The following is a 22,755-nucleotide window of genomic DNA, read 5'->3' on the forward strand; positions in this document are numbered from 1 at the left end:
CAAATGATACTTGAAGTTTACTCAAAGATTCCTTATTCATTTCAATACATTAAAGTATGCCCCCTCTGTATGGATAGAAAATTGTTATATTAGGGCCAGGACAGGACTTGAAAACAGGACATGTCCTGGGAAAACAGGATGTTTGGTCACCCTAGAAAAACCTGTCGTTTGCTGGGCCTAGTGTCAATAAAAGCTTTTATTGGACTAACAAGGAAGTTTTCAGTTCTGAAACTCACAGGATACTCTTATAGTATGAGGACCTCTTATATGTCAAAAGCTCAAGGAAAATTTTATTTCTCAGTTCATGACCCCCTTTAACAAACGAGAGATAACCATGCGATTTTAACTTGCTTCTGCAATCGTGTAAAAGTGTTTGAGGTCAGAACATAGTATTGTACATAGTAAGGAACTGCACGAAAACCAGTTTAATAATCGATAATCAGCCCCTGTCATTATAGTTTGTTTTAAAAGGAACATATCATTTTTTTTAAAAAGGAATAAAAGTTGTTGGTGTTTTACTGCCTCTAGTGTTCATTTCAGCTGGAAACGGCAGTGATATGTATCGGCATATTTGTTGAGTTTTGCAAAAATGAGGCACGTTTTTTCACTGAGCATATGTTGGGGGAAAACAAATTATAAGTGTGATTCTAATCTCTTTCAGCCCATTACAAAAAAAGTACTGTGGTGGTACAATGGTACAATGATGGTATCAGATGGTAATGCTTTGGTATTTTGAAATAGTACACTCTTAAAAATAAAGGGTCTATGGAATTGATAGTTCCATGAAGAACCTTTAACATCCATGGGACCTTTCCAAATCTTCTTTATAGTGGAAAAAGTTCAACATTTTATTTTAAGAACTGTTTACTGAAAGGTTCTTTGGGGAACCCAACATGGTTCTTCAATGGCATCACTGAGAAAACCCTATAATTACTTTATTTCTAAGAGTACCTCCAAGAATACCATGATACTTTTTGGAACCGTTTTGTTAGTGATATGACACAGTATTTCAATAATTAAGTCTAAATATGCTTAATTTTTAGAAATGTAAATGCAGAATTACATAAACTGCAATATGTTTCTTCATAGGTTATTTCTGTGGATGTAAAGACACGGACTGTGATATTTCGGGATGGTTTTAAAATGGAGTATCGAAAGCTCTTTATTGCCACAGGGAGCAGGTAAAGGCCACACATGACTACCTATATATGTATTAAAAATTGCATTTGTTGAATTAATAAGTTTCATCCTTCATCTTTACAGACCCAAACCTCTGAGCTACAAAGGCAAAGATGTGGGAAACGTGTTTCACCTCAGAACACCAGAGGATGCAAACAGCATCGCTACACTCGCCAGCAGTAAGAATGCTGTCATTGTGGGAACCTCGTTTATTGGTGAGATCTTATGGGAAATTTACATTTTTTAAATCTCTGTTTAGTTGAATATGTTCAGTTACCTGTCATTTGCACTGGCCACATTACTTGAAATGTTGTCATCATTTACTCACCCTCCAAATCTATAAGACTTTCATTCATCTTCAAAACCCAAATGAAGATATTTTTATGTAATCTAAAAGGTTTCTGTCCCTCCATTGACAGTCCACGCAATTACCACGTTGATGTTTAAAAAAGTTCATAAAGAGATCCTAAAATTAATCCATATGATTTGAGCGGTTTCGTCCAGATTTTTTGAAGAGACTGGATTGCTTTATATGGCAGTTTAAATTTAGGCATTTATTCACATATAAACATTGATCAGCGAACATAAACAGAAGCTCAACCGAACCTTATTGGTTCTTGCTAAAGCTCAAACGTGCTGCGTAACACACGAGAATGAACCTCATTGGTTCTTGCAGAAGCTCAAACGTGTTGCGTAACACACGAGAATGAACCTCATTGGTTCTTGCAGAAGCTTAAACGTGCTGCGTAACACACGAGAATGAACCTCATTGGTTCTTACAGAAGCTCAAATGTGCTGCGTAACACGAGAATGAACCTCATTGGTTCTTGCTGAAGCTCAAACGTGTTGCGTAACACACGAGAATGAACCTCATTGGTTCTTGCAGAAGCTCAAACGTGTTGCGTAACACACGAGAATGAACCTCATTGGTTCTCGCTGAAGCTCAAACGTGCTGCGTAACACGAGAATTAACCTCATTGGTTCTTGCAGAAGCTCAAACGTGCTGCGTAACACGAAAAAGAACCTCATTGGTTCTTGCAGAAGCTTAAACGTGATGCGTAACACGAGAATGAACCTCATTGGTTCTTGCAGAAGCTCAAACGTGCTGCGTAACATGAGAATGAACCTCATTGGTTCTTGCAGAAGCTCAAACGTGTTGCGTAACACACGAGAATGAACCTCATTGGTTCTTGCTGAAGCTCAAACGTGCTGCGTAACACGAGAATTAACCTCATTGGTTCTTGCAGAAGCTCAAACGTGCTGCGTAACACGAGAAAGAACCTCATTGGTTCTTGCAGAAGCTTAAACGTGATGCGTAACACGAGAATGAACCTCATTGGTTCTTGCAGAAGCTCAAACGTGCTGCGTAACACGAGAAAGAACCTCATTGGTTCTTGCAGAAGCTCAAACGTGCTGCGTAACACGAGAAAGAACCTCATTGGTTCTTGCAGAAGCTTAAACGTGATGCGTAACACGAGAATTAACCTCATTGGTTCTTGCAGAAGCTCAAACGTGCTGCGTAACACGAGAATGAACCTCATTGGTTCTTGCAGAAGCTTAAACGTGATGCGTAACACGAGAATGAACCTCATTGGTTCTTGCAGAAGCTTAAACGTGATGCGTAACACGAGAATGAACCTCATTGGTTCTTGCAGAAGCTCAAACGTGCTGCGTAACATGAGAATGAACCTCATTGGTTCTTGCAGAAGCTCAAACGTGTTGCGTAACACACGAGAATGAACCTCATTGGTTCTTGCTGAAGCTCAAACGTGCTGCGTAACACGAGAATTAACCTCATTGGTTCTTGCAGAAGCTCAAACGTGCTGCGTAACACGAGAAAGAACCTCATTGGTTCTTGCAGAAGCTTAAACGTGATGCGTAACACGAGAATGAACCTCATTGGTTCTTGCAGAAGCTCAAACGTGCTGCGTAACACGAGAAAGAACCTCATTGGTTCTTGCAGAAGCTTAAACGTGATGCGTAACACGAGAATGAACCTCATTGGTTCTTGCAGAAGCTCAAACGTGCTGCGTAACACGAGAATGAACCTCATTGGTTCTTGCAGAAGCTTAAACGTGATGCGTAACACGAGAATGAACCTCATTGGTTCTTGCAGAAGCTTAAACGTGATGCGTAACATGAGAATGAACCTCATTGGTTCTTGCTGAAGCTCAAACGTGTTGCGTAACACACGAGAATGAACCTCATTGGTTCTTGCAGAAGCTCAAACGTGTTGCGTAACACACGAGAATGAACCTCATTGGTTCTTGCTGAAGCTCAAACGTGCTGCGTAACACGAGAATTAACCTCATTGGTTCTTGCAGAAGCTCAAACGTGCTGCGTAACACGAAAAGAACCTCATTGGTTCTTGCAGAAGCTTAAACGTGATGCGTAACACGAGAATGAACCTCATTGGTTCTTGCAGAAGCTTAAACGTGATGCGTAACATGAGAATGAACCTCATTGGTTCTTGCTGAAGCTCAAACGTGTTGCGTAACACACGAGAATGAACCTCATTGGTTCTTGCAGAAGCTCAAACGTGTTGCGTAACACACGAGAATGAACCTCATTGGTTCTTGCTGAAGCTCAAACGTGCTGCGTAACACGAGAATTAACCTCATTGGTTCTTGCAGAAGCTCAAACGTGCTGCGTAACACGAAAAAGAACCTCATTGGTTCTTGCAGAAGCTCAAACGTGTTGCGTAACACACGAGAATGAACCTCATTGGTTCTTGCTGAAGCTCAAACGTGCTGCGTAACACGAGAATTAACCTCATTGGTTCTTGCAGAAGCTCAAACGTGCTGCGTAACACGAGAAAGAACCTCATTGGTTCTTGCAGAAGCTTAAACGTGATGCGTAACACGAGAATGAACCTCATTGGTTCTTGCAGAAGCTCAAACGTGCTGCGTAACACGAGAAAGAACCTCATTGGTTCTTGCAGAAGCTTAAACGTGATGCGTAACACGAGAATGAACCTCATTGGTTCTTGCAGAAGCTTAAACGTGATGCGTAACACGAGAATGAACCTCATTGGTTCTTGCAGAAGCTCAAACGTGCTGCGTAACATGAGAATGAACCTCATTGGTTCTTGCAGAAGCTCAAACGTGTTGCGTAACACACGAGAATGAACCTCATTGGTTCTTGCTGAAGCTCAAACGTGCTGCGTAACACGAGAATTAACCTCATTGGTTCTTGCAGAAGCTCAAACGTGCTGCGTAACACGAGAAAGAACCTCATTGGTTCTTGCAGAAGCTTAAACGTGATGCGTAACACGAGAATGAACCTCATTGGTTCTTGCAGAAGCTCAAACGTGCTGCGTAACACGAGAAAGAACCTCATTGGTTCTTGCAGAAGCTTAAACGTGATGCGTAACACGAGAATGAACCTCATTGGTTCTTGCAGAAGCTCAAACGTGCTGCGTAACACGAGAATGAACCTCATTGGTTCTTGCAGAAGCTTAAACGTGATGCGTAACACGAGAATGAACCTCATTGGTTCTTGCAGAAGCTTAAACGTGATGCGTAACATGAGAATGAACCTCATTGGTTCTTGCTGAAGCTCAAACGTGTTGCGTAACACACGAGAATGAACCTCATTGGTTCTTGCAGAAGCTCAAACGTGTTGCGTAACACACGAGAATGAACCTCATTGGTTCTTGCTGAAGCTCAAACGTGCTGCGTAACACGAGAATTAACCTCATTGGTTCTTGCAGAAGCTCAAACGTGCTGCGTAACACGAAAAAGAACCTCATTGGTTCTTGCAGAAGCTTAAACGTGATGCGTAACACGAGAATGAACCTCATTGGTTCTTGCAGAAGCTTAAACGTGATGCGTAACATGAGAATGAACCTCATTGGTTCTTGCTGAAGCTCAAACGTGTTGCGTAACACACGAGAATGAACCTCATTGGTTCTTGCAGAAGCTCAAACGTGTTGCGTAACACACGAGAATGAACCTCATTGGTTCTTGCTGAAGCTCAAACGTGCTGCGTAACACGAGAATTAACCTCATTGGTTCTTGCAGAAGCTCAAACGTGCTGCGTAACACGAAAAAGAACCTCATTGGTTCTTGCAGAAGCTTAAACGTGATGCGTAACACGAGAATGAACCTCATTGGTTCTTGCAGAAGCTCAAACGTGCTGCGTAACATGAGAATGAACCTCATTGGTTCTTGCAGAAGCTCAAACGTGTTGCGTAACACACGAGAATGAACCTCATTGGTTCTTGCTGAAGCTCAAACGTGCTGCGTAACACGAGAATTAACCTCATTGGTTCTTGCAGAAGCTCAAACGTGCTGCGTAACACGAGAAAGAACCTCATTGGTTCTTGCAGAAGCTTAAACGTGATGCGTAACACGAGAATGAACCTCATTGGTTCTTGCAGAAGCTCAAACGTGCTGCGTAACACGAGAAAGAACCTCATTGGTTCTTGCAGAAGCTTAAACGTGTTGCGTAACACACGAGAATGAACCTCATTGGTTCTTGCAGAAGCTCAAACGTGCTGCGTAACACGAGAATGAACCTCATTGGTTCTTGCAGAAGCTTAAACGTGATGCGTAACACGAGAATGAACCTCATTGGTTCTTGCAGAAGCTTAAACGTGATGCGTAACATGAGAATGAACCTCATTGGTTCTTGCTGAAGCTCAAACTTGTTGCGTAACACACGAGAATGAACCTCATTGGTTCTTGCAGAAGCTCAAACGTGTTGCGTAACACACGAGAATGAACCTCATTGGTTCTTGCAGAAGCTCAAACGTGTTGCGTAACACACGAGAATGAACCTCATTGGTTCTTGCAGAAGCTCAAACGTGCTGCGTAACACGAGAAAGAACCTCATTGGTTCTTGCAGAAGCTTAAACGTGATGCGTAACACGAGAATGAACCTCATTGGTTCTTGCAGAAGCTTAAACGTGATGCGTAACACGAGAATGAACCTCATTGGTTCTTGCAGAAGCTTAAACGTGATGCGTAACATGAGAATGAACCTCATTGGTTCTTGCTGAAGCTCAAACTTGTTGCGTAACACACGAGAATGAACCTCATTGGTTCTTGCAGAAGCTCAAACGTGTTGCGTAACACACGAGAATGAACCTCATTGGTTCTTGCAGAAGCTCAAACGTGTTGCGTAACACACGAGAATGAACCTCATTGGTTCTTGCTGAAGCTCAAACGTGCTGCGTAACACGAGAATTAACCTCATTGGTTCTTGCAGAAGCTCAAACGTGCTGCGTAACACGAAAAAGAACCTCATTGGTTCTTGCAGAAGCTTAAACGTGATGCGTAACACGAGAATGAACCTCATTGGTTCTTGCAGAAGCTCAAACGTGCTGCGTAACATGAGAATGAACCTCATTGGTTCTTGCAGAAGCTCAAACGTGTTGCGTAACACACGAGAATGAACCTCATTGGTTCTTGCTGAAGCTCAAACGTGCTGCGTAACACGAGAATTAACCTCATTGGTTCTTGCAGAAGCTCAAACGTGCTGCGTAACACGAGAAAGAACCTCATTGGTTCTTGCAGAAGCTTAAACGTGATGCGTAACACGAGAATGAACCTCATTGGTTCTTGCAGAAGCTCAAACGTGATGCGTAACACGAGAAAGAACCTCATTGGTTCTTGCAGAAGCTTAAACGTGTTGCGTAACACACGAGAATGAACCTCATTGGTTCTTGCAGAAGCTCAAACGTGCTGCGTAACACGAGAATGAACCTCATTGGTTCTTGCAGAAGCTTAAACGTGATGCGTAACACGAGAATGAACCTCATTGGTTCTTGCAGAAGCTTAAACGTGATGCGTAACATGAGAATGAACCTCATTGGTTCTTGCTGAAGCTCAAACTTGTTGCGTAACACACGAGAATGAACCTCATTGGTTCTTGCAGAAGCTCAAACGTGTTGCGTAACACACGAGAATGAACCTCATTGGTTCTTGCAGAAGCTCAAACGTGTTGCGTAACACACGAGAATGAACCTCATTGGTTCTTGCAGAAGCTCAAACGTGCTGCGTAACACGAGAAAGAACCTCATTGGTTCTTGCAGAAGCTTAAACGTGATGCGTAACACGAGAATGAACCTCATTGGTTCTTGCAGAAGCTTAAACGTGATGCGTAACACGAGAATGAACCTCATTGGTTCTTGCAGAAGCTTAAACGTGATGCGTAACATGAGAATGAACCTCATTGGTTCTTGCTGAAGCTCAAACTTGTTGCGTAACACACGAGAATGAACCTCATTGGTTCTTGCAGAAGCTCAAACGTGTTGCGTAACACACGAGAATGAACCTCATTGGTTCTTGCTGAAGCTCAAACGTGCTGCGTAACACGAGAATTAACCTCATTGGTTCTTGCAGAAGCTCAAACGTGCTGCGTAACACGAGAAAGAACCTCATTGGTTCTTGCAGAAGCTTAAACGTGATGCGTAACACGAGAATGAACCTCATTGGTTCTTGCAGAAGCTCAAACGTGCTGCGTAACACGAGAAAGAACCTCATTGGTTCTTGCAGAAGCTTAAACGTGATGCGTAACACGAGAATGAACCTCATTGGTTCTTGCAGAAGCTCAAACGTGCTGCGTAACATGAGAATGAACCTCATTGGTTCTTGCAGAAGCTCAAACGTGCTGCGTAACACGAGAATGAACCTCATTGGTTCTTGCAGAAGCTTAAACGTGCTGCGTAACACGAGAATGAACCTCATTGGTTCTTGCAGAAGCTTAAACGTGATGCGTAACACGAGAATGAACCTCATTGGTTCTTGCAGAAGCTTAAACGTGATGCGTAACATGAGAATGAACCTCATTGGTTCTTGCTGAAGCTCAAACTTGTTGCGTAACACACGAGAATGAACCTCATTGGTTCTTGCAGAAGCTCAAACGTGTTGCGTAACACACGAGAATGAACCTCATTGGTTCTTGCTGAAGCTCAAACGCGCTGCGTAACACGAGAATTAACCTCATTGGTTCTTGCAGAAGCTCAAACGTGCTGCGTAACACGAGAAAGAACCTCATTGGTTCTTGCTGAAGCTCAAACGTGCTGCGTAACACGAGAATGAACCTCATTGGTTCTTGCAGAAGCTCAAACGTGCTGCGTAACACGAGAATGAACCTCATTGGTTCTTGCAGAAGCTCAAACGTGCTGCGTAACACGAGAAAGAACCTCATTGGTTCTTGCAGAAGCTCAAACGTGATGCGTAACACGAGAATGAACCTCATTGGTTCTTGCAGAAGCTTAAACGTGATGCGTAACATGAGAATGAACCTCATTGGTTCTTGCTGAAGCTCAAACGTGCTGCGTAACACGAGAATTAACCTCATTGGTTCTTGCAGAAGCTTAAACGTGATGCGTAACATGAGAATGAACCTCATTGGTTCTTGCTGAAGCTCAAACGTGTTGCGTAACACACGAGAATGAACCTCATTGGTTCTTGCAGAAGCTCAAACGTGTTGCGTAACACACGAGAATGAACCTCATTGGTTCTTGCTGAAGCTCAAACGTGCTGCGTAACACGAGAATTAACCTCATTGGTTCTTGCAGAAGCTCAAACGTGCTGCGTAACACGAAAAAGAACCTCATTGGTTCTTGCAGAAGCTTAAACGTGATGCGTAACACGAGAATAAACCTCATTGGTTCTTGCAGAAGCTCAAACGTGCTGCGTAACATGAGAATGAACCTCATTGGTTCTTGCAGAAGCTCAAACGTGTTGCGTAACACACGAGAATGAACCTCATTGGTTCTTGCTGAAGCTCAAACGTGCTGCGTAACACGAGAATTAACCTCATTGGTTCTTGCAGAAGCTCAAACGTGCTGCGTAACATGAGAAAGAACCTCATTGGTTCTTGTAGAAGCTTAAACGTGATGCGTAACACGAGAATGAACCTCATTGGTTCTTGCAGAAGCTCAAACGTGCTGCGTAACACGAGAAAGAACCTCATTGGTTCTTGCAGAAGCTTAAACGTGATGCGTAACACGAGAATGAACCTCATTGGTTCTTGCAGAAGCTCAAACGTGCTGCGTAACACGAGAATGAACCTCATTGGTTCTTGCAGAAGCTTAAACGTGAAGCGTAACACGAGAATGAACCTCATTGGTTCTTGCAGAAGCTTAAACGTGATGCGTAACATGAGAATGAACCTCATTGGTTCTTGCTGAAGCTCAAACTTGTTGCGTAACACACGAGAATGAACCTCATTGGTTCTTGCAGAAGCTCAAACGTGTTGCGTAACACACGAGAATGAACCTCATTGGTTCTTGCAGAAGCTCAAACGTGTTGCGTAACACACGAGAATGAACCTCATTGGTTCTTGCAGAAGCTCAAACGTGTTGCGTAACACACGAGAATGAACCTCATTGGTTCTTGCAGAAGCTCAAACGTGTTGCGTAACACACGAGAATGAACCTCATTGGTTCTTGCAGAAGCTCAAACGTGCTGCGTAACACGAGAAAGAACCTCATTGGTTCTTGCAGAAGCTTAAACGTGATGCGTAACACGAGAATGAACCTCATTGGTTCTTGCAGAAGCTTAAACGTGATGCGTAACACGAGAATGAACCTCATTGGTTCTTGCAGAAGCTTAAACGTGATGCGTAACATGAGAATGAACCAAGATTCAAGATTCAAGAGTTTTATTTGTCACATACACAGTTATATACACAATATACAACTGGCAGTGAAATGTAAACAGGTCCGCTCCATGGACAGTGCAAATAACAGTTACAAGAAATTAAAATAGAAATAGAATAAAATTAGAATAAAAAGTATTAACATAAGTAGAATTATAAATAAATCAAGTAAAAGATAAAAATAGGAAATAAGATAAATAAAAATATAAAAAATATGTGGATATGATAAGTGAGATAAACTGTAGACTTAAAAATAAGTGGTTAACATAAAATATATATATATGTATATATAAAGAAGTATAATGTGCAAGGTTTATTACAGGTTGTTACGCAGTAACAATAGGAAAGTAAAGTGCAGTGCAATTGCAGTATGTGGATGTTAATGTTAAAAAACCGTATGTTTATGCGTGTGCGGGGTGAAGTGAAGTCACGTGACTGAGTTCAGGAGTCTGATGGCCTGGGGGAAGAAACTCCTCCTGAGTCTTTCAGTCTTTGCCATCAGGCTACGGAAGCGCTTACCAGATGGCAGCAGGGTGAAGTGAGAGTTTGCAGGGTGATTAATGTCTCTGATGATTTTGGTAGCTCTACCTCTGCAGCGTTTGGTGTAGATGTCCTGCAGAGACGGGAGAGCTGAGCCTGAGATGCGCTCGGATAAGCGCACCACTCTTTGCAGGGCTTTGCAGTCGTGACTGGTGCTGTTCCCGTACCACGCTGTGATGCACTGAGTCAGGACACTTTCTATCGCCCCTCGATAGAAAGTTTTCAGGATGGCTGGTGAAACCCTGAATTTCCTCAGCTGGCGCAGGTGGTACAGTCTTTGCCTGGCTTTTTTCACCTGTGTCTGGATGTGTGTAGTCCAGGTCAGATCCTCGGAGATGTTCACTCCCAGGTATTTGAAGCTGCTCACTCTCTCTACCGGTGTCCCGCTGATCATGAGAGGGGAGTATGACCGATGCTGTCTCTTCCTGAAGTCCACAATCAGTTCTTTGGTCTTGTTAACATTCAGAGAGAGACAGTTGTCCTGGCACCATGATGTCAGTTGCTCCACTTCGTCCAAGTATGCCGTCTCATTGTTGTTGGAGATGAGACCCAGGACAACAGTATCATCAGCAAACTTGATGATCGAGGTGGAGCTGTGTGTGGACAAACAGTCATGGGTGTAGAGAGAGTAGAGTAAGTAGTAAGTAACCTCATTGGTTCTTGCTGAAGCTCAAACTTGTTGCGTAACACACGAGAATGAACCTCATTGGTTCTTGCAGAAGCTCAAACGTGTTGCGTAACACACGAGAATGAACCTCATTGGTTCTTGCTGAAGCTCAAACGTGCTGCGTAACACGAGAATTAACCTCATTGGTTCTTGCAGAAGCTCAAACGTGCTGCGTAACACGAGAAAGAACCTCATTGGTTCTTGCAGAAGCTTAAACGTGATGCGTAACACGAGAATGAACCTCATTGGTTCTTGCAGAAGCTCAAACGTGCTGCGTAACACGAGAAAGAACCTCATTGGTTCTTGCAGAAGCTTAAACGTGATGCGTAACACGAGAATGAACCTCATTGGTTCTTGCAGAAGCTCAAACGTGCTGCGTAACATGAGAATGAACCTCATTGGTTCTTGCAGAAGCTCAAACGTGCTGCGTAACACGAGAATGAACCTCATTGGTTCTTGCAGAAGCTTAAACGTGCTGCGTAACACGAGAATGAACCTCATTGGTTCTTGCAGAAGCTTAAACGTGATGCGTAACACGAGAATGAACCTCATTGGTTCTTGCAGAAGCTTAAACGTGATGCGTAACATGAGAATGAACCTCATTGGTTCTTGCTGAAGCTCAAACTTGTTGCGTAACACACGAGAATGAACCTCATTGGTTCTTGCAGAAGCTCAAACGTGTTGCGTAACACACGAGAATGAACCTCATTGGTTCTTGCTGAAGCTCAAACGCGCTGCGTAACACGAGAATTAACCTCATTGGTTCTTGCAGAAGCTCAAACGTGCTGCGTAACACGAGAAAGAACCTCATTGGTTCTTGCTGAAGCTCAAACGTGCTGCGTAACACGAGAATGAACCTCATTGGTTCTTGCAGAAGCTCAAACGTGCTGCGTAACACGAGAATGAACCTCATTGGTTCTTGCAGAAGCTCAAACGTGCTGCGTAACACGAGAAAGAACCTCATTGGTTCTTGCAGAAGCTCAAACGTGATGCGTAACACGAGAATGAACCTCATTGGTTCTTGCAGAAGCTTAAACGTGATGCGTAACATGAGAATGAACCTCATTGGTTCTTGCTGAAGCTCAAACGTGCTGCGTAACACGAGAATTAACCTCATTGGTTCTTGCAGAAGCTTAAACGTGATGCGTAACATGAGAATGAACCTCATTGGTTCTTGCAGAAGCTTAAACGTGCTGCGTAACACACAAGAATGAACCTCATTGGTTCTTGCAGAAGCTTAAACGTGATGCGTAACACGAGAATTAACCTCATTGGTTCTTGCTGAAGCTCAAACGTGCTGCGTAACACCAGAATTAACCTCATTGGTTCTTGCAGAAGCTTAAACGTGCTGCGTAACACGAGAATGAACCTCATTGGTTCTTGCTGAAGCTCAAACGTGCTGCGTAACACGAGAATGAACCTCATTGGTTCTTGCTGAAGCTCAAACGCGCTGCGTAACACACGAGAATAAACCTCATTGGTTCTTGCTGAAGCTCAAACGTGCTGCGTAACACACGAGAATGAACCTCATTGGTTCTTGCTGAAGCTCAAACGTGCTGCGTAACACACGAGAATGAACCTCATTGGTTCTCACACATCAAGCGAACATGCTTGAGCTTCTGTTTACCACAACTGATGTGCATTGATGAATGTTTATATGTGAATAAAAGCCTAAATTCAATCTGTTCAGTATATAAAGCAATCGAGTCTCTTTGGACTAAACTGCTCAATTCATATGGATGAACAAAAGTCTTACGGGTTTGGAATGACATGAGGGTGAGTAAATGATAATGATAAACTAACTAATGATAAAATAAATGATAAACTACCGCTTTAAAGCCACACTTTAAGATGTGAACTTGAGGAAAACTGACTTCATGCATCCACTAAAATCACCTTGACGTCAGTTGAGGTTACAAAATCATTGCCAAAAACAGAATTTGTTTGCAGATGTCATTTATTTAAACAAAAGTATCCTCATACTTTCTGGGCTGCTTTATGAAGAATGGTTGTATGTGATGTCTGGTGTACAGGTATGGAGGTGGCGGCAGCTCTCACAGATAAGGCTCACTCAGTGTCAGTGATCGGCATAGACGCCGTGCCATTCCGTAAAGCTCTAGGAGAGAAAGTGGGGAAAGCTTTGATGAAGGTGAGAGAATGTATCTATTTAATCATCCATCCATCCATCCATCCATCCATCCATCCATCCATCCATCCATCCATCCATCAAAATATAAACCATGTGTGTATATATATATATATATATATATATATATATATATATATATATATATGTGTATGTGTGTATGTGTGTGTGTGTGTGTGTGTGTGTGTGTGTGTGTGTGTGTGTGTGTTTGTAACGGAGGCCAGCTAGTAGTTGCTGTGCGAGTAAACCTCACTCCTCTGATCTCAAGAGAAGCTAGGGTTCGAGTCCAGGGCAGGTTCGAACAGGCGGGGTTACATATGAGAGAGAGAGAAAAAGACTGAAATATATATATATATATATATATATTATTATTATTATTATTATTATATATTTTTTTTTGATCGGTAAGATTTTAAGATGTTTTTAGAAGAAGTCTCTTATGCTCACCAAGACAGTATTTATTTTATTAAAAAATACAAAATTTAATATTGTTGAATATTAAATTGTAAAATAACTGTTTTCTATTTGAATATATTTTTAAATGTAATTTATTCCTGTGATGCAGAGCTGAATTTTCAGCATCATTACTCCAGTCTTTAGTGTCACATGATCCTTCAGAAATCATTCTAATATGCTGATTTGCTGCTCAAGAAACATTTATGATTATTATCAATGTTGAAAACAGTTGTGTAAAACATTATTTTACATTTTCATAATATTTCACAATATTACAGTTTTTTTTTAATTTTTATAAAATACATGCAGCCTTGTGAGCATAAGAGACTTTGCCGATCAAAAACTTTTGAACGGCAGTGTGTGTGTATATATCAGAATCAGAATCAGAATCAGAATGAGCTTTATTGCCAGGTGTGCTTACACACACGAGGAATTTGTTTTGGTTACAGAAGCTTCCAGTACACAATGTAAATTGACAAGACAAGAGACAAGTAACATAAAAATAAATTTGTAAGTTAAACACACAATGGTGGAAATGCAATGTGACAGAAGCGCTTCGGATGGAATAGAATATGTACAGATGTTTTGTAAATATAGGTACTATATATAAGTTATAAGGTGCTATATGTGAAATGTCTGAGGTAAAGTATTGCACACATTTATTGCACAGTAGGGTGTATAATATGTATATACGGGTGCTATAGGATCTACAGGTGTTTTAAATATATATATATTTTAAATATTTATATATATACAGGCATAACATTATGACCACTGACAGGTGAAGTGAAGGAACAGTGGTGAACCGGCGACAGGGTCATGGCCGGCCAAGGCTCATTGATGCATGTGGGGAGCGAAGGCTGGCCCGTGTGGTCCGATCAAACAGACGAACTACTGTAGCTCAAATTGCTCAAGAAGTTAATGCTGGTTCTGATAGAAAGGTGTCAGAATACACAGGGCATCGCAGTTTGTTGCGTATGGAAATGCATAGCTGTAGACCAGTCAGGGTGACCATGCTGACCCCTGCACGTGAGCATCAGAACTGGACCACGGATCAATGGAAAAAGGTGGCCTGGTCGAATTAATCACGTTTTCTTTTACATCACGTGGATGACCGGGTGTGTGTGCGTCGCTTACCTGGGGAACACATGGCACCAGGATGCACTATGGGAAGAAGGCAAGCCGGCGGAGAAAGTGTGATGCTTTGGGCAATTTTCTGCTGGGAAACCTTGGGTCCTGCTATCCATGTGGATGTTACTTTGACACGTACAACCTACCTAAGCATTGTTGCAGACCATGTACACCCTTTCATGGAAATGGTATTCCCTGGTGGCTGTGGCTCTTTCAGCAGATAATGCACCCTGCCACAAAGCAAAAATGGTTCAGGAATGGTTTGAGGAGCACAACAACAGTTTGAGGTGTTGACTTGGCCTCCAAATTCCCCAGATCTCAATCCAATCGAGCATCTGTGGGATGTGCTGAGCAAACAAGTCCAATCCATGGAGGCCCCACCTTGCAACTTACAGGACTTAAAGGATCTGCTGCTAACATCTTGGTGCCAGATACCACCAGATAGTGGAGTCCATGCCTGGATGGGTCAGGGCTGATAATGGAAAACCGATAATGTTATGCCTGATCGATGTGTGTGTATATATATATATATATATACAGCGAGGAAAATAAGTATTTGAACTCCCTGCTATTTTGCAAGTTCTCCCACTTAGAAATCATGGAGGGGTCTGAAATTGTCATCCTAGGTGCATGTCCACTGTGAGAGACATAATCTAAAAAAAAAATCCAGAAATCACAATGTATGATTTTTTAACTATTTATTTGTATGATACACCTGCAAATAAGTATTTGAACACCTGTCTATCAGCTAGAATTCTGACCCTCAAAGACCTGTTAGTCTGCCTTTAAAATGTCCACCTCCACTCCATTTATTATCCTAAATTAGATGCACCTGTTTGAGGTTGTTAGCTGCATAAAGACTGTCCACCCCATTCAATCAGTAAGAATCCAACTACTAACATGGCCAAGACCAAAGAGCTGTCCAAAGACACTAGAGACAAAATTGTACACCTCCACAAGGCTGGAAAGGGCTACGGGGAAATTGCCAAGCAGCTTGGTGAAAAAAGGTCCACAGTTGGAGCAATCATTAGAAAATGGAAGAAGCTAAACTCTCAATCTCCCTCAGACTGGGGCTCCAGGCAAGATCTCACCTCATGGGGTCTCAATGATCCTAAGAAAGGTGAGAAATCAGCCCAGAACTACATGGGAGGAGCTGGTCAATGACCTGAAAAGAGCTGGGACCACCGTTTCCAAGGTTACTGTTGGTAATACACTAAGACGTCATGGTTTGAAATCATGCATGGCACGGAAGGTTCCCCTGCTTAAACCAGCACATGTCCAGGCCCGTCTTAAGTTTGCCAATGACCATTTGGATGATCCAGAGGAGTCATGGGAGAAAGTCATGTGGTCAGACGAGACCAAAATAGAACTTTTTGGTTATAATTCCACTAAACGTGTTTGGAGGAAGAAGAAGAATGATGAGTACCATCCCAAGAACACCATCCCTACTGTGAAGCATGGGGGTGGTAGCATCATGATTTGGGGGTGTTTTTCTGCACATGGGACAGGGCGACTGCACTGTATTAAGGAGAGGATGACCGGGGCCATGTATTGCGAGATTTTGGGGAACAACCTCCTTCCCTCAGTTAGAGCATTGAAGATGGGTCGAGGCTGGGTCTTCCAACATGACAATGACCCGAAGCACACAGCCAGGATAACCAAGGAGTGGCTCTGTAAGAAGCATATCAAGGTTCTGGCGTGACCTAGCCAGTCTCCAGACCTAAACCCAATAGAGAATCTTTGGAGGGAGCTCAAACTCTGTGTTTCTCAGCGACAGGCCAGAAACCTGACTGATCTAGAGAAGATCTGTGTGGAGGAGTGGGCCAAAATCTCTCCTGCAGTGTGTGCAAAGCAGGAAACGTTTGACCTCTGTAATTGCAAACAAAGGCTACTGTACCAAATATTAACATTGATTTTCTCAGGTGTTCAAATACTTAATTGCAGCTGTATCATACAAATAAATAGTTAGAAAATCATACATTGTGATTTCTTCCTAGGTGGACATGCACCTAGGATGATTTCCATGATTTCTAAGTAGGAGAACTTGCAAAATAGCAGGGTGTTCAAATACTTATTTTCCTCACTGTAAATATATACTGTGTATATATATATATATATTATATATATATATATATATATATATATATATATATATATAGAGAGAGAGAGAGAGAGAGAGAGAGAGAGAGAGAGAGAGAGAGAGAGAGAGAGAGAGAGAGAGAGAGAGAGAGAGAGAGAGAGAGAGAGAGAGAGAGAGAGAGAGAGAGAGAGAGAGAGAGAGAGAGAGAGAGAGAGAGAGAGAGAGAGAGAGAGAGAGAGAGAGAGAGAGAGAGAGAGAGAGATTACTTAGATGCTTAAAATTTAATAGTATTATGTATTTGAATATATAATAATATTAACATTTAAGCATTTAAAGTAATCTTCAAATGGTCAAATGCCCAAAATAATTTTGATTAATTAAATTTTAATTAATTTTAATTTAAAAAAATGTTTTAATGTGAAGTATGAACCTTTAAAGCTTAGAAAGCAAAATTATTGTTTAAGTGTTAAACAATGCAGTTTAGTTCATAGAAAAGCAATTGCATTTTCTTTGGCAATAATTGTATAATAGCAAAGTTAAGCATGTTTAAATGAAAACATTTTAAATAATTGCGTTTTCCAGTGTTTTCAGTTTGTATAATAACATTCAACTATTATAAAACTGATTGTTGTCCCACACCACCAATTTCCTACATTATAGTTTCATGCATCTCTTATCACTCAGTTGTCTTTCTCTTCTTACGTAATAAACTCTGACTCACTGACTGTATATTATTATCCCTTGCTGTTATCACATTAAACCTATTCAAGGAGTATTTCTCTCATTGCCATTTGTTTCCTTTTTGTTTCTCTACTCAGCTGTTCGAGTTGAACAGGGTGAAGTTCTACATGTTGAACGAGGTGTGGGAGATGCGAGGGCATAATGGACAGGTATCATGAAAGTGAGAGAAACAGGAGTTCAGTGAAGTGTAGGTCTCTCTCTGTCTCTCTCTGTCTGTCTCTCTCTCTCTGTCTCTCTCTGTCTCTGTCTCTCTCTCTCTCTCTCGTTCCTGTAGATTGATTAATTACGCTTGCTCTCACAGTGGCACTGCTTAGCTTTGAATATTTTCTAACGCAGCTTTTGCAATAATGGATTGGCCCTGGGATATTATACAAGAACTTATAACACGAGTAAGCACCAGTCAGTGAAGTAAATGTATAATTGAGAATAAGCTGAATTGTGATCTATTATGAAATTACACTTTTGATAAATTTGTCTTTCAAAAAAAATAACATAATGAGATTAAGTCACAGTGGTCAGAAAGTGCCAACTATAAAAACATAAATGTGAAACTGAAATATTTTTGTTTCTTTTGTTTCAATAGTTAAAAGAAGTGGTTCTAAAAAGTGGCAAAGTCTTAAGAGCTGACGTCTGTGTTATTGGCATAGGTGAGTCGATGAAATTACAGAAATTCAACCTCTCATTTTTTTCTGAGTCGATGAAATTACAGAAATTCAACCTCTCATTTTTTTCTCTTCTTTCATTTCCTGTAGCAAATCCCACTGTAGTCTTTACTATAAAAACAAATAAATAATACAAATGTTTACATTTTTCAAAAGAAGTCTCTTATGCTTACTAAAGCTTCACTTGTTTGATAAAACTGCAGTAAATACAACAGTAATATTGTGAAATATTTTTAGATTCTATTTGAATATATATTAAAATGTATTTTATTCCTGTGATCGAAGCTGGATTTTCAGCATCATTACTCCAGTCTTCAGTGTCACATGATCCTTAAGAAATCATTCTAATATGCTGATTTGCTGCTCAAGAAACATTTGTGCTGCTTAATATAATTTTTTTTCAGGATTTTTAGAACGTTCAAAAAGTCTTTTGTAACATTATATATGTCTTTACTGTATTTTTTGATAAATTGAATGCATCTTTGCTCAATAAAAGTATTAATTTATTTCGAATACATCTTTCTGACCTCAAACATTTGAGCAGTAGTAGTGTGTGTATATATATATATATATATATATATATATATATATATATATATATATATATATATATATATATTAGTGGTGTCAAATTGATGAATCGCGATTATTCGCATCTAACATGAAAGTTTTTGTTTACATACACGATCAGCCATAACATTATGACCACTGTCCAGCCCCATACGCATCAAACTGCGAAGCACTGTGTTTTCTGAACCAGCATTAAAGGTGAACTATGTAGGATTTTTGCAGTAAAATATCCAGAAACCACTAGGCCAGTGTTATATATTTTGTTCAGTTGAGTACTTAGAATATCCCAAATGTTTCCAACTATTTGTAAATCGTGAGAAATTGCTATTTTAACCAAGGAACCGGGACGTGTGAGCTATGCGTGTGAGGGAGTCGCCTGTCGATTGCGTCATATCTGCGTCACCCTCGGTTTTATTCAGTGAAACACTTTACTCTCACTGCAGTGTGAACAAGTGTCATAGCAGCCGCTGAGCGAACGTCATAACTTCCTTTTCAACACACTCAGATATATCTAATACGATAAACAGAGTTGCGTTACCTCATACTCATGACTGGAAAAGAGGAAGTGGCGCCGGCAACCGTGTCATAATAAAAGTCCCGCCGGCGACTATGCCATAATAACAGTCCCGCTCTTCAATCACTCCTGCAGCCTTGCTCAGCTCCACAACACTCGGTCCTGCTTCTGCTTCAGACTACAGTAATGTTAATAATCGCATCCATGAACATGATTTCTGCCCGAGTCCTATCCTGACTGTTTCCCACCGGCTGTGAGGTGAAGACCACATGTCCCAAGATTCTGCGCTCAAACGTGGCGTCATCAAACTACGCCTTTGTTTTGAACAGGCGACCTCTAGTGGACGGAAAAGTTACATAGTGTAGCTTTAACTTCTTGAGCAATTTGAGCTACAGTAGCTCGTCTGTTTGATCAGACCACACGGGCCAGCCTTCGCTCCCAATCATTGAGACTTGGCCGCCCATGTCCCTGTCGCCAGTTCACCACTGTTCCTTCCTTGGACCACTTTTGATAGATAGACCACTTTTGACCACTGCAGACCGGGAACACCCCACAAAGGCTGCAGTTTTGGAGATGCTCTAACCTCGTCTAGCCATCACAATCTGGCCCATATCAAACTCGCTCAAATCCTTACGCTTGCCCATTTTTTTCCTGCTTCTAACACATCAACTTTAAGGACAAAATGTTCACTTGCTGCCTAATAGATCCCACCTACTAACAGGTGCCGTGATGAAGAGATAATCATGAAGAGATAATAAATAAATATATATATGTGTGTGTGTCTATATTCTATGTCCAGGAAAACAAATACATAACACATTATATTGGGACATGTTGTCAAACTATATGGGTTACAGTAAATTGTCACAATGAATACTTGCAGTTAACCAGCTTTAAACAGATTTAAACCGTAAAACAATTATGAAATACATATTTGTGTCAGGGTCCTGATTATAAGTGTGTGTGTTTAGGCTCAGGTCCAGCCACGGCATTCCTGAAGCAGAGCGGAGTGCACATGGACTCCAAAGGATTCATCCCAGTCAATAAGGTTCAGTCACTCTGCAATACTGTTCCGTCTGTTACTGCGTGCTACTGTATGTACTGTAAATCTCTTACTGCATGTTATCACACGTTACCAAACTGTCTGTTTCTGCAAGCTCTGCTTATCTGCCCATACCTATTTCTACTGTATCAGTGATAAATTGTTGTTTTAGTGCGATGACCTAGAGTATTACATGATAATGAGTCTAAAGGACAATGTCATAATACTGTGTAAACCCTTTAACCCTTTCAGACCATGCAGACGAACATCGATGGGGTCTTCGCCGGGGGTGACGTGGTAACGTTTCCTCTAGCTCTACGCAGCAATAAGAAGGTGAACATACCCCACTGGCAGATGGCTCATGTACACGGTAAGACCCGTAGCCCTTTGGGGTGTTTTCATGTGCTTATGCCAAATAATGTTTCATTCGTTTATTCAACTAGATTTTTCCATTTTTCCATCTTCCACTGCAGGTAGAGTGGCTGCCCTTAGCATGATGGGAAAGGCCTCAGACCTTAAAACGGTGCCTTATTTCTGGACAGCCATGTTTGGGAAAAGCATACGATATGCAGGTAAGGACAAACTTCTAGCACTGAAAAATGCACTTCATGAAGAAAACGCAAGACTCAGTGAATGTTTGACGAAGTTTCACCGTCAACGCTGCTTTGAAGCATCTCAAGTGCTTTAAATCTTGTTGTCAAGGTTATGGAGATGGCTTTGATGATGTCGTCATCCAGGGAGATTTGGATGAGCTGAAATTTGTGGCATTCTACACAAAGTGAGTTTATTTGATTATTATTATTATTATTATCATTATTATTATGTACTCAAATATTATTTAATTTTTTAAGTACAATGCTATTATTTCATTAATAATACATTTCTTTATTGGTTTGTTCAATTGTATTATTTAATACAATTATTATTATTGATAATATTTGTATTTGATTAAATGATAAACAAATGATTATTTGATTAAACAAATAAAGAAGTTTTATATTTGTATATTTCTGATAAATTATTATTATTCATAATGATAATAATAATAATAATTTGTAGCATTCTACACAAAGTGAGTCTTTTTGATTTTAATTAAATCATTATATTTATTATTATCTACTTGATTTTTTATTTTATTTTAAAGTACAATGCTATTATTGCATTAATAATAATTGTTTGTTCAATTGTATTATTTAATAAAAGTATTATTATTAATATTTTATTTGATTCAATTATAAAATTAAACAAATTAATAAAGAAGTTTTATATTTGTATAGTTTTGATAAATCATTATTATTCATAATGATAATAATAATAATAATAATTTGTGAGTCTATTTGATTTTCATTAAATGTATTATTATGTACTCATTTTTTTATTTAAAGTACAATACTGTCATTGCATTGATAATACATTTCTTTATTGTTTTGTTCAATTTTATAATCTATTCTATTCTATTATTTTATTAAATTATAAAATTAAACAAAACAAATAAAGACATTTTATATTTTTGTATTTTAATGATAAATTATTATTATAATTTAAAATAAAAACGATAATAATAACATTCTACACAAAGTGAGTGTATTTGATCACATTTATCATTATTAATGACATTCATCTGGATATTCATAGATGCAACTGATCAGAAAACACTTTAATAGCTTAAACACTAGTTTTGCACAGAAAGCGTTATTGATTCGTTGATACTTGACTTATGTTTTTGCAAGTCAAGCTAAACTTTTAAAAATTTATTTAGTCTGTGATTACAGTAAAATGGGTTTCAGGGACTAAATTACAATAATATGTCATTTCCGTTATAATTTTTTGGAATGTTGCTCATTATGTTAATCAGCACAAAGTTTGAGTTTATGATTTTTCTAGACATAATCTGTACAATTTACATAATGTACAATATTAACTGCATTATTCTTATTTCCTGAAATCTGTCATAAAGGCCTGCCATGGTAATAAATCTCCAGCTCATCCACTGCTGGAGCTGCTAAAAAGAAATAAAAATCAAATAAATCAAATCGAAAGTAAAAATAAATATGTATATAATTATCTCACAGATGAAAGAAACAGATCAAAATAATTACTAGATTTATTATTTTTCTAAGGAAAATAACACTATTATACTTGCTTAACAGTATTGTACTTGCAAACACTAAGCAGCACAACTGTTTTCAACATTAATAATAATAATTCATGTTTATTGAGCAGCAGATCATTATATTAGATGATTTCTGAAGGATCATGTGACACTGAAGACTGGAGTAATGATGCTGAAAATTCAGCTTTGATCACAGGAATAAATTACATCATAAAATATATTCAATTAGAATAGTTTGTAATAATATTTCACAATATTACTGTATTTTTGATTAAATAAATGCAGCCTTAGTAAGCATAAG

General features: G+C 39.9%; 1 protein-coding gene across 1 annotated transcript in view; it reads left to right on the plus strand.

The window, feature by feature from the left end:
- The window catches only part of aifm3 (AIF family member 3), a gene marked incomplete at its 5' end in the record, with an annotated part of 40,398 nt that overhangs the window by 12,907 nt on the left and 4,736 nt on the right, over positions 1-22,755 (plus strand). Inside the window, 9 exons of the mRNA XM_079815169.1 lie at positions 1,090-1,181; positions 1,264-1,394; positions 13,033-13,148; positions 17,631-17,702; positions 18,137-18,200; positions 20,271-20,347; positions 20,594-20,711; positions 20,815-20,913; positions 21,044-21,119. Coding sequence (XP_079671295.1) covers positions 1,090-1,181; positions 1,264-1,394; positions 13,033-13,148; positions 17,631-17,702; positions 18,137-18,200; positions 20,271-20,347; positions 20,594-20,711; positions 20,815-20,913; positions 21,044-21,119 — 845 coding nt within the window. The remainder of the gene's footprint in view (positions 1-1,089; positions 1,182-1,263; positions 1,395-13,032; positions 13,149-17,630; positions 17,703-18,136; positions 18,201-20,270; positions 20,348-20,593; positions 20,712-20,814; positions 20,914-21,043; positions 21,120-22,755) is intronic.

The sequence above is a fragment of the Gobio gobio genome (genome assembly GCF_949357685.1).
Source record: "Gobio gobio genome assembly, chromosome: 4".
NCBI lineage: Eukaryota > Metazoa > Chordata > Actinopteri > Cypriniformes > Gobionidae > Gobio > Gobio gobio.